This window comes from Hyperoodon ampullatus, assembly GCF_949752795.1.
Source record: "Hyperoodon ampullatus genome assembly, chromosome: 4".
NCBI lineage: Eukaryota > Metazoa > Chordata > Mammalia > Artiodactyla > Ziphiidae > Hyperoodon > Hyperoodon ampullatus.
Genome location: NC_136917.1, coordinates 135,619,091 through 135,639,099, shown reverse-complemented (window position 1 = coordinate 135,639,099; position 20,009 = coordinate 135,619,091). Strand labels below are relative to the sequence as shown.

The following is a 20,009-nucleotide window of genomic DNA, read 5'->3' as shown; positions in this document are numbered from 1 at the left end:
ATGTAGAAGGGGGCTTCCCTGGTGGCGCAGTGGTTGAGAGTCAGCCTGCTGATGCAGGGACACGGGTTCGTGCCCCGGTCCGGGAAGATCCCACATGCCGCGGAGTGGCTGGGCCCATGAGCCGTGGCCACTGGGCTTGCGCGTCCGGAGCCTGTGCTCCGCAACGGGAGAGGCCACAACAGTGAGAGGCCCGTGAACCGCAAAAAAAAAAAAAAAAAAAAAAAAAATATGTAGAAGAATTTGAGGAAGTGGAAATGGAGGGAGGGAGATCAGCAGTGGAAAGACCCGTGACTGCTGTGGTCCAGGTTCAAGACAATGATGTCTGGCCTGGGCTGTAGAAGGAGTGCAGAAACATAGATAACAGCTGCCTTAGATCCAGTTCCCCAGAAACAAACTCTGAGAGGAGGAGTCAAGTGATAGCAATTCATGAAGGGAGTGCTTCCAAAAGAAAATAGGAAGGGATTTGGGGGAACAAAACAGAGCAGCCACAGAGGACAAGAAAACATGTGAGTCCAGGTGAAGTCAAGGCCTCAGCCTGATCTGGAAGGGGCTCCAAGTTAAGTCAAGGGGCTGGTCTTGCATTTTCCTGCACTCAGGCATTACCTATGGATCAGGGCAAGGGGTGAAGAGGGAGAAAACTCCCAGGCACTTCTGACTCTTTGAACCTTTGGGGCAAAGCAGCTCTAGCAGTCCAAGGACAGTCATCTGGGGAAAGTCTCAGGTGGAGCTGTTAGAAGCAAAGTGTACAGAAAGGGTAAGGGAACAGGCAGTTATAAGTTCTCTTATATCCTAACATTCACAAAAAATAAGCTTATGAAAGTGAGATATATGTTAAGTAATAAGAGAGATAGAAGATAGAGAGATAGATAGAAGATATAAAGCACTGATCTCTGACATACCAAGGTGTTACATTTTCTGCTGTTCCTGGTGTGAAGATAATTTTTCCAGATAATCCAATTCATAGTAATCAGTTCATAGTATGTTCTATGAGATATGGAAGGTGCGTTGTAAATGTAAAATGTTACATCACAAAGCAGCCTTATTTAGTTGGCATGACTTCCATCTCTTCTCATGTGAGCTCCTCCCCATGTATAAATGAGATGCTATTTTTTTCTTGAGGAGTTAATAGCTTATCACTAGAATTTGATCGAAGAGAACAGTACACTCATTAGTAAAAAGTAGTAGGATTGTTGGGCAGTGCTATGTGCAACCGCATTTGGGATTCATGTGCAAAACTTTAAAGTGAGACCAGTCTACAAGGTATGTGACTTTTGTCTAACAAAATTCAGTGTCATAGGATCACACACAGAGAAAGAGATATTTGAACTTAACCAGAGTTGGAAGTTAGCCAAGTTAGTTAATGGAGGGAAAAAAAGGTTAAAGTAGTTAAATGTTTGCAAGTAAATGATTATGGTGATGGATCATGGAATCTAGGCTGGGTACAAAAAAAAAAAAGATAAGATCTGTGAATTAATTAGACATCTTAATGTGGTCAAGGAATTGATGAATTGGATATACTAGGTAAATGAGCCAAAGTTAATGATCAGAGAGAAGAACACTTGACATTGAGATTGAGGTGCTGCAATTTTTCCAGATGACAAGGTGAAGGCTAAGACCTTGGAAGTGGATGACATAGGCAAACTAGAGGAAAATATTACTAAAGCCAAGGAAGTCAAAGAAATGAGAGACTAGGGTGTTCAATAGATTAATCAAGGTAGTAAAATGTCCAAGAATAATGACAGAAGTGACAGTTTTCAAAGTTCTTTAGTCTCCTGCTTAATCAAATCTAAACAAAGAGAAGTAAAACAAAACCAACTCTGTAAGACACCCTGAATAGATGAGCAATTAACTTCCACAGCAGCATTTATTCACCTTGGTACCATAAATTAGGTATAATGATTATCAAAGTAACAAAATCATTTTACTTTTATTTACCCTGAGCATTTATATATACAAAGACAATGTCAAACCTACATGGTTTCCCTTAATAATTATTCAGTGTCTCCCTGGATTACTAATTAAAAGCTGTTAGGGTCATTGGGAAAAGAATTTTAAGTCTATTCAGAGAGTAACAGATAACTGTACATAACATTTAACTGTCAAGGAAATAACCTGAATTGGAGTCATGGGAAACTAATAGTTGTCTTTTTCCAATTATAACAGCACATAGTCTTGGAACAGATGGTGACAGATATTAGGTGAAAGATACAGTCAAAGAGCAAACCTAACCTGGACACAGACTGAGCAGATTTTGTGTTTATTCAGCTTACGGTGTACCTTTTCTTATACTCGCATATGTTCTCTAATTATTTCTTATTTATCTGATATCTGATTCAGCAATTCTAAGGAAGGATTCGTATATTCTATTTCTTTTTTAAAAAATATGATCTATTTACTTGTTTGTCTGTTTTATCATATTTTCTAATGTATCTTGTTTGTCTGTTTTATCGTATTTACTAATGTATCTCAGTTGGCTAGCTAACTACCTGAACTCACTGAGTGGCCATGAAGTGGCAGCAGCATTTAGCAAAAGGTGAGGTGATTAGAAAATGGGGGGAAGTCAGCTATCTGTCAATTTTTTAAAAAAGAAAAAATTTTTAATTTAAAAATAAAAGAGGAGACTTAAGTGGTAACATAATTCTATGTGCTGTAACAAGTGAGTTTACACCTATAAAGATTTAACACAAGCACCTAAAAAACAAAATATGACTAGAAAAAAAAAAAAGAAAATGAGGGGATTTGGGCGAGGTGAGTTTTTACTGAGACAAAATAGAGGTGAAGGAGACACATCCTAGACTAGACCTCCTTCTGCCTTTTCATTATGGAAAGTGAGGTTTTTTAAACTCAGCTTCTTCATTTATAAAATGTGGTACTAATTTCTGTTACTATAATTTGAATAAGTTAGGAAAGAAAGCTAAAAAAAAGCAGTAAAAATATAGGATAGGGGCTTCCCTGGTGGTGCAGTGGTTAAGAGTCTGCCTGCCGATGCAGGGGACATGGGTTCGTGCCCCGGTCCAGGAGGATCCCACATGCCGCGGTGCGGCTGGGCCCGTGAGCCATGGCCGCTGAGCCTGCACGTCTGGAGCCTGTGCTCCGCAACAGGAGAGGCCACAACAGTGAGAGGCCCATGTACCAAAAAAAAAAAAAAAAAAAAAAAATAGGATAGTATTCAGGCATGGTGGCATAATTGCTCCAGGTTGTCTAGTATACTCCAGAAGGTAGCACAGAGACGATAAAGATTATGTTTAATTGGGAGTTCTCTTATTTGTTTCTGCAAGTGCCAGGGTATGCTTTTGGTTTCCAAAAGGACCAAGCTGTAGAAATGCATCTATAAATCAGACAAATAACGAAGCCTAAAGATTTCTGACAACAGTGACATCAAGGGAGGTACAAGGTAGATGCTGATCATTTATGCCATTTGGAAATAGGATCAGACTTGGATATAGGACTGGCTGAACAATGGGCAAACTAGACAACTGCCTGGAAAGAAAGCAGCACTTTCTCAAATTACTTCCCCTACCTAAGAAACGAAGTGCCCAGAACTCCTACATTAAAAAGACATTCCGGGGCTTCCCTGGTGGCGCAGTGGTTGAGAGTCCGCCTGCCAGTGCAGGACACACGGGTTCGAGCCCTGGTCTGGGAGGGTCCCACGTGCCGCGGAGCACCTGGCCCCGTGGGCCACAATTGCTGAGCCTGCGCGTCTGGAGCCTGTGCTCCGCAACAAGAGAGGCCACAACAAGAGAGGCCGCGATAGTGAGAGGCCCGCGCACCGCGATGAGGAGTGGCCCCCACTTGCCACAACTAGAGGAAGCCCTCGCACAGAAATGAAGACCCAACACAGCCATAAATAAATAAATAAATAAATAAAATTTAAAAGAACTCAAGGTCTTAGTGTTCAAACATCTTTAAAAAAAAAAAAAAAGACATTCCTTTGGGTAAAGAATTCTCTGAGTCCGTAATTTTGGGGTAGGAAGGTTAAACAAAAAGTAACTTCAGGCACAATTCTTGATATAGATTAGTTTATTGGTTCACATAAACCTTCGAAGGAGGGTGTAGAAAAAGGATAAGGAAAATGGGCAAGGGGTGGGAGAGGGTCTGGAGCAAGGGAAGTCGAAGCAGTGGCACTTAACCTTCTAAGTCATTGTACTTCATGATGGCTCTGCAGTTAGCTGCCTGCATTATCCAACCTGCAGGAAAGAATGAATGAAAGGAGAATGGCAGTAAGAGAGGGAAGACAGAGAACAAGAAAAGAGAGGGAAGGGCTGATTTAGGAGATGTGACGCTACAGCTGAGCTACATAAAGCAGGAAGCACATGTGTGTCTTTGCCAGATACATCCCCTGCTTATTCTTCCAACTTCATCTTGCCCCACTCTCCCCTCCTAGCTTGGTCCAGACTCACTGACTTTCTGTTCTTAGAGCACCTACCACTTTCCCAGCTCAGCTTCTTCACTTACACAGTTCCCTTTGTGTGGACCCCATCCTCCCTCTCAGCCATCATCTGAACAGGTCTCCACCCTTCTAGCACATGTCTTTTAAGTCTCAAATATCACTTCTGAAAGGCCTTCCCTGAGTCTTCACTTTAAATTAGGCTCCTAGGTTATACTTCCAATAATAGCTTTTCTGTTACAGCCCTTTTCACAGTTTGCGATTGAACCTGTATTTAAATGATTCTTGTGTTTAATCTCTCTCTCCCTCTAGTTTAGAGGCTCCATGAACGCAGAGGCCATGTCAGTTTCATGTTCTACCCCCTCCCCAAGCTTACCAGAGTCATTCAGTAAACACTGTTGAAGAGAGAAGCCAGTCCTTTGAGAGGTTTAATAACAACACTTTCATTTGTGTTCTTTGGCATCCACAAATGGCAGTGATCATTACCGTCAAAGTAGAAAGATTTGTGTACTGATAGAGTTTTAAACTCATCTTAAGGACTAAAATGTATTATTACATCTGATGCATATGTTTAAATGCAAAAAAATTGAAACAGGGAGGTCTGCTAGATGGATAACTCACAGTGGCTTGGTATTTCAGGTTGGAATTGTACAGTATGGAGAAAATGTAACCCATGAGTTCAACCTCAATAAGTACTCATCAACGGAAGAGGTGCTTGTTGCAGCAAATAAAATAGTCCAGAGAGGTGGCCGCCAGACGATGACAGCCCTTGGAATAGACACAGCAAGGTATATGGATAAAAAAATAAGCCAAAGTAAAAGACTGTGCAAAAATAACTGCTTATGATCTAGCCCTTTGGAGTATTAACTGAACAGTTGCCTTAGCAATATTTAAAGCCATCTTGTTGAAAAGAGATTCAACTGATTAACTAATAGTTGTAGGATCAAATTTTTCTATATTACAATCTCATCACTCTTCTTATCTTTCCTCTTATTCCAAGGCTTTGATTGATGGAGAATCAGTCCAAAAAATCGCTGTAGTCTACGGCATCACATGCACGGGTACTAAGACATAGTATTAGATAATATCTTTTCCTTTTATTCTTTGTTTTCAGCTTCTAGGAATTTCAATCTAAAAAGATGGATTAATATCAGTCCGCTTCTACTCAATATATATCTATACCCTAATATGTCTATAATTTTATAGCATTTTACATATTTAAATTTTACAGATTTAGGGTTATTGAAGCTCTCAAATAAGAGTTTTAAGAGGGCAAATTAAATGTTGTCTTATTTGAAATCATTTTCAGTGAAAAGATTGAAAAGAAGTGGAGGGGCTTCCCTGGTGGTCCAACGGTTGGGACTTTGTCTTCCAATGCAGGGGATGCGGGTTCCCACATGCCTCACGGCCAAAAAAGAACCAAAGCATAAAACAGAAGCAGTATTGTAGCAGGTTCAATGAAGACTTTATAAATGGTCCACATCAAAAAAAATCTTAAAAAAAAAAAAGAAAAGAAGTGGAAAGGATTTCATGATTTGTGCTCTCTCTCTTTCTTCCTTACTTTCTCCAAATTCCCTCTAATTCACATCCCTCCCTTCTGCAGTTTCCTTCATGGAGCACACATAACCCACCCTGTGGTAGAATTTCATTCTATAAGAACTTATAGAACTGTCCTTTTCTTACAATGTTCAGCTCCTCTTCTCTGTATTTTTTCTGATCTCACTCAGCTCTTATCTTTTGCTGTTTCTCCCCTTAATCATCATGAAAGCTTCTGAACAAATACTAAACAATACCAAAATCACAGGAAATCTAATGGTCAGTTTGACTAATGTTAAGGATCCTTCTCTTAAGTGCCTTCAACTCCTGGACACTCAATTGATTCTGAAGCGTTGATTACCCATGACCTCACTTCACCTGCCTGCTAAGATCAGCGTTTTAAGGGGTCTGAAACAGTTAACATGGATACTCCAAAGAATGGGTTGGATTTTCAAAAATTTAAAATTTCATGTGCAGCTTTAGACTCATAAATGTTAGAAAAGCATGTGGTTCTAGTTATATGGGGCCCATGAGAAAAATAACCACAAACAGATGGGGTAATTTTACATTTACCTGCCCGTAGATCACCAATTTGCATGCACAAAAGTGCACACATTTAGGTGTGCTGAGTGTGCACTCTTAAATAATTGACTAAATGTGACCGCACAAAGTAAATCAGAGTGTTCTTTGAAAGCTCTGAGCCTGTAGGGAACTTTGTTTTCCAAAGGCAACCACTTAAGATGAATATTCATTTTTGAAAACTAACTGAAGAAATATTCTGGCTGCTTTTGCTCCTGCGTAAATACCACTCTAAATACCATGTCCCTATATGGTTTTTGCCTATGTGTTTCACAGAGGGGCTAGCTGTAGGACACAGAGTTTATTGAGTTTTGTACATAAATAAGACTCCATAATGATATTACTAAGTACTCTTCTTTTTTTTTTTTTTTTTTTTGCGGTACGCGGGCCTCTCACTGCCGCGGCCTCCCCTGCTGCGGAGCACAGGCTCCGGACGCGCAGGCTCAGCGGCCATGGCTCACGGGCCCAGCTGCTCCGTGGCACGTGGGACCCTCCCGGACTGGGGCACGAACCCGCGTCCCCTGCCTCGGCAGGCGGACTCCCAACCACTGTGCCACCAGGGAAGCCCTGAGTACTCTTCTTATATCATTTTTTCATGTTTAAGTTTATTTTTAATTGCTCTTTATTCCTTTCAGGCAGGACCAGTTGCAAATAATATTTCTAAATTTTTAGAATCCTTTACCTCCATTTTCAGTGTCTCCCAGTTCAAAATATTTTTGTGTCCCCTTATCCCTATCCCAAATTTTTTTTCTTTTCATTGCTTCACAGTGTTTAATCATAAGGCCTGGATTCTCCTGTCCCAAAGAAAGGGATTCTCCTGGGATATGTTAATGTTTAAAAACATGCAGGGAAGTCAATGCTTATTTTAAAGAAAGAATATTGGATGCTGGTAATTGGGGGTCAAGGGCAATTTGCTGAAGATACTTGAAACAGAAAGGGTATACTCAAGAGCTCTGCCATAGAAAGCCAGCCCTGGTTTCAGAGCTAACAGATTTTCTTTAAGGAAGGTCATTTAATCATCTCCTTCAGCTGATGTTCATTTAGTTATGACCTTGATCTTCAAGAGAATTAGGAAGTTTTGGTGATCCTCTAAGGAATTAAAACTGTAAAAAGGATTAAATCTTATCATATCGATGTCCAAACTTCATTTAAAGACTAACCTTTAACATCTATTTTTCACCTTTGTCTGTGCATAGAAAGAACTCAGAGAATCTGTTTGTGTAGTGTAGAGGGCAGAGACACACAGTTTGCCAGTGATCAATATATTTTTTTAAACAGCTTCTTTTTCTCTTTTGAAAATTTTAGGAAAATTTGAAAATGTAAAAAACAGTACAACAAAATCCTATGTACACATCAAACAGAATCAACAGTTGTTAACATCTTGTCATATTTGCTGTTAGTCCTTTTAAAGGAAAAATAAACACAGATAAAATCACTTTGCTCACATCACAAGGATCCTCTCTCCCTGCTCACAAAATACCCACTACTGTGCATTTACTATATATCTACAGTAGAGCTAATGTGTACTGTGGCAAACTGTTGGAAGGTGAAAGACAGGGGTTTCTTTGGTATATCTCAACTGCAGCTGTTTGTCCTTATGACCAAAGTAAAATATTTACAATGACTATTCAGCACAATGATTGCTGCATTTTACACCAAAATCTAAAAAATATTATATGAAATCCATTCATTGTTTCAGTCCTAAGTAAAAAGTACTCTTCTTTTCCAAGGCTCCAGAGGGGAAAGTAGTTGAGTAAAAGAAAATAATGGAGGGAAAGTGTGCCTGAGTGTGTGTGTGTGTGTGTGTGTGTGTGTAGAAGGTACAAAACAAACAAAAATTGTCAGTTTCCTGTATCTTCCATCTCTATCCATAAATGCTTGTTGAATTAAATCAAAATTCCTTTCTTTGAAGTTAGGTTATAGCAGTTTTCCTTTCTCTCCATGCCACCTCGTCCCACCTCACCCCCAGCAGCTTGTGTCCTAAAACCTAGTTCAGACTTTCATAGCTTTGCCAAACCCTCCTTGCCCCCCAGAACCCTACTCTGTCACTAACTCAGACCACTGCCATCTGAAGTCTTTAATTCCTATGTCTGAATTTTCACCCCACATCCAAGCGCACTCTGAAGCACTCACAGCCATACAAATACTCTGTTTTCTCCCATGCCTCCTCCATAGCTTACAGGCTGTCCAAGCTGTTCTGTGAATGTCAGAGTAGGTGGGGGAAGTGAGGACTAAAGCAAAAGCTCTGCCAAAAGCAGAAGGAAAGAGGCCTGTCAAGCAAGAGAAGGAGTGTTTACAGAAAAAGGAGTGACTGGGAAAGTATTTAAAATCTGACCTTCTCTAAATCTGCTGTATGCTTGTCACACTCTCCCCTTGAAGTTTCCAAAGAATGAAAGACTGCTGCCTTTTGTTAATGGAATCTATGGTGATTGGCAAAATAGTAACCTCTCCATCATCTGGAATAAATCTTAAACTATTACAAATGATGAGCATCCTGCCTCCCAGCTTGAACAATGGGCAACAATGTTGATCTTGGAGGGAAAGCACTGGGCTACCTGGAGTTGACAGTGTTTTCATTTTGTTTATCACTGCCTAACCTTGGGCTGGTGTTTTATTTGCTGCTCTTTTGTCTGTGATTATTTCAGGAAAGAGGCTTTCACTGAAGCCCGGGGTGCCCGAAGAGGGGTTAAGAAAGTCATGGTAATTGTGACTGATGGAGAGTCCCATGACAACCACCAACTGAATAAGGTCATCCAGGACTGTGATGATGAAAGCATTCAGCGGTTTTCCATAGCTGTAAGTACAGGGCTAGAGATGACTTTCAAGCTGTGGTGTGAAATGAAAAGCTGTGTGCATATCATGGTTATTTTATGAGAGTTACACAAACAAGGTTGAAAAACAGAAACTTCTCCATTTGGAAGTAAACTCTATGGGGACAGGATTGGGCCTTGCCCCTTTTGTGTCTTCGGCACCCGACACAGTGCCAGGCAAATGGAGACTCAGCAAACAATCACTACAAGAAAGGAAGGAAGAAAATAAGGAAAGATAAAAGGAGGAAGAAGGGAGAAAATACATTAGAAGAAGGAAGGAAGGGTGAGAGAGAGAAAGGGACAGAAATAGGGAGGGGAAAAGAGGAAGGGGAAGGGAGAAAAGATGGAGGGAGGGAGGGAGGAAAGCATATGCCTTCAGCCTAGGGGGAGGGGAGTTTCTTAAGGTGATTTTTAAAAATAAGTCAGAGAACAAAAGATTTCAGAACTCTAAAAGTTCAACCAAAATTGCTTTTCAACAAAATCCCTTTTATTTATAGTAACAACAGATATTACCCACAATTGTTTTTCAGCATTTAATGAGTGATATTTCCCTTTTCCCTTTCAAAAGTGTGATCAGTGAAAGACACTCCACCCAATAGTAGGTAGGGAAGAAAAAGAGATTCATCCCTGATGAAGTCCCAGAACACACAATTGATTCACTTCTTCCCTGGGGCAAGGTGACTGTACTTCTTATTTTATAACGAAGATAACTAGGTTGTAAACAGTTGCAACATTTTCTTTCTCATTTGGGGTACAAGATGTAAAAAAAAAAAAAATTAAAACATCTCATTATTTCTCTTTCCCTTTGTTGTTACTTCGGTAAGTTATCTTTTGCCAACTGTTATTCAATCGATTATTACCTCTCCTGTTACTATAGCTATTTTGATCTTTTCGGTGGTTGAGAATAATTCCATATGGCTCAGCCTTCACTCAGAGATACTGTCCACAATTAGAGTCTATGCTCGGTCTCTTTAGTATGCAAAGCCAGCGCATGCCCAGTTTGTCCCACACAACCAGGTACCAGAGGTGCCGTCATGTGTTCACCTTCTTCCCAGAGGATATAGTCTAGCATTCCAGGTCCCATAGATGCAGGCCATGAGCTGAATTAACCATCAGCAGCATTAACAACGTTCAGGAAACTTCAGTGGAAAGAAAGTATCTATCAATGGATTGCTTCTTAATTTTAAGTGAATCTTATATCACTTTTGCATTGTATCTGGCTACATAATCAGTATTTCTTGCCCTTAAATCTCTGTTTCCCTTTGTTGTATCCCTGGTTGATCACTCATACTTTGCCTCTTATCTGGTCAAAAAGAGGTCTCATGATTGCATTAATCTTCCTGGAGAACCATAAACTCATGAGTTCCTTTCCCATTTTAATCAGTGAATTAGCGTCAACTTGATCTTTGAAATGGTATAAACAAAGTATAGGAAACTGTCACTTTATCAATAATTATTTATTTTCCTAATTCATCTTTTTTCCTCAGTGAACCTTATATTTTTTTTAGTTTGTGCCAAACTAGGAAATAAGACATTTATTTTACTTTCTCTCTTTGTTTATTCACACAGAAAGGTTTCAGACATTTCTTCACGTCTATTCATGATGCATGAGATCAAATGTTCATGGGGGTCTGTGGCCCTATTATTTCCTGGACTGTTCCTCCTACTCCATCATCTTTTTTTTTTTCTTTTTGCTGTACGTGGGCCTCTCACTATTGTGGCCTCTCCCGCTGCGGAGCACAGGCTCCGGATGCGCAGGCTCAGCGGCCATGGCTCACAGGCCCAGCCGCTCCACAGCATGTGGGATCTTCCCGGACCAGGGCACGAACCCGTGTCCCCTGCATCGGCAGGCGGACTCTCAACCACTGCACCACCAGAAAAGCCCCTCCATCTTTTTTTCCCTCCACCATTTGATCCTGAACACCAGAGACATATGTTTTGGGGGGAGACAACACTCAAAAAAGTTGATTACCGAAAGTATAAGCACTCTGTAATAAAACTGCACACATTTCCTGTGAAACATCCAAATTTGGTGAGGATGCTAAGCTGGTTGAGGACCCTGTTACATGGTCTCTATTCTGTCTCTTGAGGATATTAGACATTGCTAGCAGGAGACTGGGGTTTTTTTGTTTGTTTGTTTTGTTTTGTTTTTTAAGTTTTCTTTTTTTTTTCCTTTTTACAAATTTATTTATTTATTTTTGGCTGCGTTGGGTCTTCATTGCTGCACGCGGGTTTCTCATTGTGGTGGCTTCTCTTGTTGCAGATCACGGGCTCTAGGCGTGCGGGCTTCAGTAGTTGTGGCTCGCGGGCTCTAGGGCGCAGGCTCAGTAGTTGTGGCGCACAGGCTTAGTTGCTCCGTGGGATGTGGGATTCCTGGACCAGGGATCAAACCCTTGTCCCCTGCATTGGCAGGCAGATTCTTAACTACTGCGCTACCAGGGAAGCCCAGGAGACTGTTTTATATTCAGATTCTAATCTTAGATGATAATGGCGGGGGATTATAATGGCTGTGAAAGTGTATCACCTACAACATTCAAATGAAAATAAGCAACTTAGAAAGTATCTTAGAATTGCATTCATTTGCACACAAAAGGCACTGTGCTACATGTAAATGAGCCTTACAGTTTACATTTGACATATTTGCCTCAAGGGAGTTTCAATTCTGAATGTCTGTTCCAGGTAAATATTAGCAGAACACCAAATGCCTGGGCTTGACGTATTTGTATTAAGCGAAATAGAAGTAATTTTTAAGTATTATTTTGTATCTCTTTTGATTCATGGAAAATAATGTTTTTACCAGCTACCAGACCCTTGGGTGAAGGATCAAGATACATTTCTCCCTGTTTTCATTTTCATTCTATGATGCAAAATAGTTCAAACTGGATGCAAGTCATAGTAATTCCAGGGAATTCTTTTCTCTTATAGTTTCTTCTAAATATATGCTCCCATATTACATTTATACATTTTACTTTTATTAAGTGTGTCAGTTGGGCATCTTCCCCATTGAACTTTACCCATTTGTCTCTGTCCTGTGACATAGAGCACTAAATATCTGACAACGTTTACATCACAGTTAAGAACCTAAATTACGCATAGTCCAGGAGTCTTTACAATTTTTGTGTATTTTCAACAACATCAACTTGTAAGTGAAATGGAAGTTAACATGTCAATTCAATAGTGAATCTAGAATATGGTAAATAGGAACCAAGGAGGAAAAATAGTGACTTTTCAGCCGAGGATGTCATATATATAACTTACAGAATAAATTAGGTAAATTACTGGGGACTCAGAAGGCTTCATACCATACAGAATTTGTATAAATCTAAAAGAAATACATGCATAGCAAAACTGCTGACAAAAGAGGAGTCTGCCAGTGTGTCCAGAGGAGAAGACCAAGCAGAGAGTGAGGTGTTGAGCAAGGCCCCAGTGATCCTGAAACCCACACCATGGATGGAATGGAGACTCCAGAGCTCAGAGACTGCCTTTTCCATCCTTAGTCTAGGACATGTAATACACCCAGCTATGGTGAGATACCCAACCATAGGAAGAGCATCTTAATTGTTTTTAAATGAGAGAGGATTTGTTCAATGTAATAAGAGCAAGTGGCCCTTGGGTTTTCCCTCTCTATTTGGACAATTCTCTACTACCATTCCATTAATTCTCTTACCCCTCAAGCAGCTAAAGTGGGAAAAGAACTAGTGGCCTCTGTTCAATGATGTTTGGCATTTGCTTTTCAGCCAGATAAACAAGAGCTAAGTTTTTGTATTCTGGTTCGATTTGTAAGCTGCTGGTATAGATCTTCCTACATAAATCTGGACGTAGTAGTTGAGAGTAATTTCAAAAATCAAAAAAGCTCCCCAAACAGTGTGCCAATTGTCTTAGAGCCGCCTCTAGTTTTCCTAAATAGTGCGCTTTCTTCAAAGCAGCTCAAAGTTAGTCACATACAGTGAGGCATTTTGCCTCTAAGAACATTTTACAGATGTAGGAGCTATGAAACTGACAAGGGCACTGGAGTGACTCCGCTGTGGTCCTGGAGCTTAGGAGGGGGTTAAGATGCTGCAGTACTTCCTCTGGGCTCCTCCAGCAAGGGGAAGGAGCCAGGAATAAATCCCCCACCCCCTTCTCACTAGGAAGGAAAATTTGAGAACCAATGCACTTGCTGCTTGACTACTTGGTGCCCAGCTCCTTTTGTCACATTAACATTTAGCGTACATTACAGTGATTCAGTTGTTGACCTTAAACCATTATGCGTTTTATGATACAAATAAACAAGTATGTTGTAGGTCATAAACAACAACACTGAAAACAATAATTTTAGATATTGTCTTTCTGCAAGTGAAAATCTGTACCCATCTTAATAAAAATGTCAGTTTTTAAATCTACCATTCTAAATCTAACATTAAAAAATATGTGTAGGGCTTCCCTGGTGGCGCAGTGGTTGAGAGTCCGCCTGCCGATGCAGGGGACACGGGTTCATGCCCCCGTCCGGGAAGATCCCACATGCCGCAGAGCGGCTGGGCCCGTGAGCCATGGCCACTGAACCTGCGCGTCCGGAGCCTGTGCTCCGCAACGGGAGAGGCTACAACAGAGAGAGGCCCGCGTACCTCAAAAACAACAACAACAAAAAAAAAGCTTGTAGAAGTTGAGAGCAGGTGGCCGAGGGGAGGTGTGGGGACCCATGTGCTCAGAGGAGGGGGGACAGGGCTGGCCGGCCAGAAGACCCAGAGGACCAGCACTGACGCCTCTGCCTGCGCCCACCTGCCCACGTGTCCAAGATCCAGCCAGTCCTCCATGCAGAACTGTGGTTGGGGACTCTTTCAGTTCTTCTTTGCCAACAGGACTTTGAAAGCACCATAGAGGTCTCTGTTGTTAATGATGCCAGACAAATCTATGACTATTATTTAAAAATGGAAAGTAGAGCTAGAAAAGTCTAGTATCTTTGTGGTCATTGGAGGTCATGATTCTTCTCCCCAAGAAGTCAGATTTTCTAAAAAATCAAGCAATAGCACAGAGTTCACGGTCTTACCTTTGCTTTTTGGATTCCAGGAGCACAGAATTGAATTAATCATGATCCTTGGTTCAGGAGAGTTTCTTATCATTGTTGAAGCATGGCCCACTTTTGTTTGTTTTCTGTGTTTATAATTGTACCTGCATACTTATTGTAATAGCATTATAAGCATCCATGGATGTACTACCCAAAATGAGAGCTAGCTTGGTCCTCTGACAACTTACATCCGACCACATTCACCACCTGCCTTCCTCCACCTGGTAACCATCAGCCCAAATCCTATATTCATCATGGCTTGCTCTCTTTTTCTAAATAGTCCTTTGGTAGCTGTACATATCTGAAAAAATTAATTTTAAAAGGTTTACTTGTTTTTAACTTTATAAAAAGGGTTTCATGCTGTATACAATATTTCAAAACTTTTAAAACTTAATATTATATTGTAAAGATTCATCCATATTGTTGCGTAGCATTATAGTTTATTCAATTTTTCAAAATTGATGAAACACAAACTGCAAAATTTCGGTGTGAACACTGTGCACAAAGTGAACATTCTGATGAGTTTTGACACTTGTATACATCCACATAACTGACACCATAATTAAGATATAGAACATTTCCATAAAACACAGAAATTTCCCTTGTACTTTCTTTCACTTTTAATATTCACCTTCCATAGCAACCACTGATGTAACTTATACCATCATAGCTTAAGTTGCCTATTCTATTTTATATAAGTGAAATCATCCAGTATGTACTCTTTTGTGTTTAGCTTGTCACTCACCATGATTATACATGATATTTTCTGTATTGGTGATTCATTCTCTTATTATCATTATTATCTATTGTATGAATATACCACAATTTGTTCTATACTAATTATGGACATTTGAGTTGTTTCCAGTTTGGGTTGTTATAAATAATGGCGCTATAAGTGCCGATTTAAAAAAATGTAGGGGCTTCCCTGGTGGCACAGTGGTTGAGAGTCCGCCTGCTGATGTAGGGGATGAAGGTTTATGCCTCGGTCCGGGAAGATCCCACATGCCGCAGAGCGGCTAGGTCCGTGAGCCATGGCCGCTGAGCCTACGCGTCTGGAGCCTGTGCTCCGCATCTGGAGAGGCCACAACAGTGAGAGGCCCACGTACTGCAAAAAAAACCAAACAATAGAAATGTCCTATCTACACATCGGGTTGGGTTTTTTTAATTTTTTGCATTTTTAATTTACATATTATTTTTATTATTTATTTATTTATTTAACTTCTTTTTGGCTGTGTTGCGTCTTCATTGCTGCGCGTGGGCTTTCATTAATTGCGGCGAGCAGGGGCTACTCTTCATTGCAGTGCGCAGGCTTCTCATTGCACTGGCTTCTCTTGTTGTGGAGCATGGGCTCTAGGCACACAGGCTTCAGTAATTGTGGCTTGCGGGCTCTAGAGCGCAGGCTCAGTAGATGTGGCACTCAGCCTTAGTTTCTCTGCGGCATTTGAGATCTTCCCAGACCGGGGCTCGAACCCGTGTCCCCTGAATTGGCAGGCGGATTCTTAACCACTGTGCCACCAGGGAAGCCCTACATATTATTTTTAAAAGATTTTTTCATTTACTTTAACTTTAACATTTTCATATTTATATACATTTCTAAATATTAAGAAATATTTACATTAACAACTAAATTTTTCAGAAGAAAAAATGCAACATAAAAAAATTAGTTAGACTTCATCAAAATTAAAAGCTTCTACTCTTCAAATGATCTTGTAACAAAAGGAAAAGCCAATATATAGACTGGGAGAAAATATTTACAAAACACATAAAGGATATGAATCCAGAATATTGGGTTGGCCAAAAAGTTCATTCAGTTAGTGAATACATTGTTCAATAAAATTTTTGGTGGAAATTAAAAATTTGTCTTTTATTTTTAATTAAAACTGAACAAACTTTATGGCCACCCCAATATATAAAAAATCTCACAACTAAATAACAGGAAAACAAACAATCCATTTTCTTAAAAATTGGCAAAAGATCTGAACAGACACCACACCAAAAAAGGAAATACTATGGCAAATAAGCAGGTCTCAATACCATTAGTCATTAGGGAAATGTAAATTAAATGAGATACCACTACACACCAACAGAATTGCTAAAACTAAAAAAAAATTGCTAAAAAGAAAAAAACTGATAATACCAAGTGCTGTCAAGGATGTAAAGCAGCTGGGTCTCTCACACATCACTGGTTGGAAAGGTAAAATGGCAAAATGGAACAGTTATTCTGATAAACATTTTGGCAGTTTCTTATTTAGTTAAACATACACTTACTATAGAACCCAGCACTCTCATTCCTAGGTCTTTACTCAAGAAAAAATAAAACATAAACCTAAGTGCAAAAACTTACAGCAGCTTTATTCATAATCACTTGAAACTGAAAACAACCCAAATGTCCTCAACAAATGAATTGTGCTTCTATATAGTAGAGTCCTACTCAACAATAAAAAAGACTGAATTACTGATACATGTGACAGCACGGATAACTCTTGAAAGCATTATGCAAAGTGAAAGAAGCCAGACACAAAAGACGACATACTATTTAATTCCTTAAATTTAACGTTCTAGAAAAAGCAAAGCTATAAGGACAGAAAGTAGATCAGTGTTTGCAAGGAGTTAGAGGGAAGAGAAGACTGACTACAAAGGGGCAAGAGGGAACTCTTTGGGGTCATGGAAATAGTCTAATCTCGATGTGTTAGTAACACAACTGTGTAGGTTTGTCAAAATTCATAGAATTGTACATCTAAAGAGGGTGAATTTTATTGTATATAAATTATATCTCAATAAACCTTACTTTAAAAAATTTAAAACTAAATGTTTGAGAAAACCCGCTAGAAAATCTAAATAATTGTGGTTAACTATAGTAGATAATTCCTGCCTCTCTCTCTTCTCCATTTAAAAGAATGCCCCTGTCTTGAGCATTTTGTTTCAGACAGGAATGTCCCAATTGTTTATTTTCTAAATTGCCAAGTTAGATTACTACTTAGTCCAACATCTGTTTAAAAAATATACGTGTCTGACTTCCCCTTGGTAAGAGTTTCAGGAAGTACTGCCTATTTGAGATCAAGCAATTCACTGGCTAATTGCTTTTGCCAGCAAATGGTGATGTCACTGACTGGAATAATTTCAGAAACACTCAGAAACTGTAACATTACTTTTGAACTATCAGACTTTAAAGATACAGCTGTTGATAAACAGGGACACAGGAATGCCAGAGAAGAAACTTTTGCAAACATACAAGATGCCCTTTATATTTTCCTACAGCAATTATAGAATATAACAGTTAATATTAGAGAATCTACAGATTCTGAAAATTACCCTTCTAAGAATATGGAAGTACATAAAAATTTCATTATGCCACAGTACTATACACTCTCTTGCTTATTGACAAAATGCTTGAGATTCTTGTTTAACATATAGAATTTAAAAGATATTCTTGCTGTTTTTGTCATCTTAGATTCTTGGCAGCTATAATCGAGGAAATTTAAGTACTGACAAATTTGTGGAGGAAATAAAATCAATTGCAAGTGAACCCACTGAAAAGCATTTCTTCAATGTCTCTGACGAATTGGCACTAGTCACTATTGTTGAAGCTCTGGGAGAAAGAATCTTTGCCCTGGAAGGTATGACTAGTTCTCATAAGCCTGAATATTCTCTCTACAATTCAAACTCAACGTAATTGGTTTTGATATTTATTTCTACCATGTGGCTAATGCATTTTTACTGTGTACAATAGCCACCATGGAACAATGTCCTTTTATATAAATCTGTCCATTGAGATGGCTATTTCACATAGCACTGTGTCTGCTGGCAGCTCTCTTTGTAAGGACCCGGCAGTACTGATGTGAGGGCCAGATGAAGACAATGGTCAATGTAGACACGCAAGAACAAAAATGTGCCCATGTGTTTTATTCCTTTTCTGTGACACAGGTTTAGAAGATGGAGACACTAACTCAAGTTTTGTTTTTGTTTTTGTCTTGTTTTTTCATTTTGGGTTTCTGTGGGACAGTTCTTGTATAATAACTTCTTTGTTCATTTATTTTCTCCTATTTTGCTCCTTGTCCATTTTAAAGATCTTCATGGAACTCTGCCTCAAGACCCATGGCAGTGAAACATTGGTTCACTATATTTGTCTGAGTCATGTTACTTCTTTGTAAATGTTTTCTTTGATTTTTCAACGGCAGCTGGCCATTGGGGATAATGAGTCATGGCATTCCCTCCTCTGCCTTAGGTAGACAATGTCAAGGAACAATGTACTTTGGAACTAGATCTTCCCTGACAAAAAAAGAAGTCTTCAGAATTGTTATGCCAGGCAAACTGAAAAAGCCTCTTCCTTCACATTCTCTGATAATCTGGAGACTCAGAGAACATGGCTTTTTTTCTCAACCTAGGATGAGAAACCACCAGACAGTTCTGCTCTGTCTGAATCCTATTGACTCTGTCCTTGTGAGGACAGGACACACTGAGGACTGTTGTTTTTCGTCTTAAACATAGAAATTTACAAGCACCTTCTCAGTCTCCTCTTGGTGTCCATACATTTGTTGCTTACATCTGTGTCTCTATTTCATTTCTAAATCTCATCTTAAGTAAGCAAGTAAATATAACCTAAGACTTGTAGAAATGAATCCTGTAACAGCTATCAGGTGGAGGAGAGATCAATTTGCCTTAAATGACATTTTCAGATTCTTTCTAACCTAACTACACCATGCGTTAAAGGTTATACATTGAAGTGCCTACATACCCAAGAAGTGTCTCCATATTTAAAAGCAAAATCATTTTATGAGGAACTCCACAGATTAAAAATGTCTCCCATATTTTCATTGCTGCACTTTCAGGGCTAACCAAAAGCAGTGTTTTTACTAGCCTATTTTTGACTTTTTTCACAATGAGATCCAAAAGGGCTTCATTTCCTTTTTACTTTGGAAATCTCCATTTCCTATCAACATTTATCTTTATATGACAACTAGCAGCAATTGTGAAAACCAGGCTTGCCGAAGGACAGCGCCACCTAGTGAGGTGAGCGGACCAGCTATTTGCCCATAAAATCAGGAAACTACTGTCTCCTGTTCCCATCAAGCACTGGGGAAAATGCTGAAATTCCTAACCAGAAGCTGCCCAGTGGTCAGATTAGATATCGCAACACCCATGAACAAGTCCAGGGAGGAGCTGACATTAAGAAGTGCCGGCATGTACGGTGTGCTTTGCCAGGATGCCAATTCAGCAGGTAGAATTTCACAGAGCTTCCTTCTCTCTGTTCGCAGTTGTTCTCTCTGTTCGCAGTTGTTCTCTCTGTTCTCAGAACAGCGGCAGGGGAAGGTGCTGGAACTATGTAGGTCTCCACTACTGCATTCTTATAATTGATCTTGCAGAGATAAATGAGAAAGCACCTTACACCATTGTGGGCCTAAAATAAAGGTTCAGATTAAAGTTAAAGTGCATCTCAGTCATTTAAATTAGAGGGCAATTTGTACTGAGATTAAAATGATATAGTTGAATTCTTGATTGATTTCCCCATTTAATCTAGTCCTATAAAAAGGCAATTACTGATGTATTTGTTAACAAATTTATGCAGGTAAATAACTAGTAAATAAGTTCGGTTTCACAAATTTGATTGTTCTCATGCCTCAGTGAAAGAGTAGTTTGACTTTTTAAAAAGTAT

The 20,009-nt window shown here is 39.5% G+C and overlaps 1 protein-coding gene across 1 annotated transcript in view; it reads left to right on the top strand.

Annotated features, from left to right (window-relative positions):
• The window catches only part of ITGA1 (integrin subunit alpha 1), a gene marked incomplete at its 5' end in the record, with an annotated part of 163,190 nt that overhangs the window by 84,257 nt on the left and 58,924 nt on the right, over positions 1-20,009 (top strand). Inside the window, 3 exons of the mRNA XM_079702706.1 lie at positions 5,027-5,175; positions 9,148-9,298; positions 17,808-17,973. Coding sequence (XP_079558832.1) covers positions 5,027-5,175; positions 9,148-9,298; positions 17,808-17,973 — 466 coding nt within the window. The remainder of the gene's footprint in view (positions 1-5,026; positions 5,176-9,147; positions 9,299-17,807; positions 17,974-20,009) is intronic.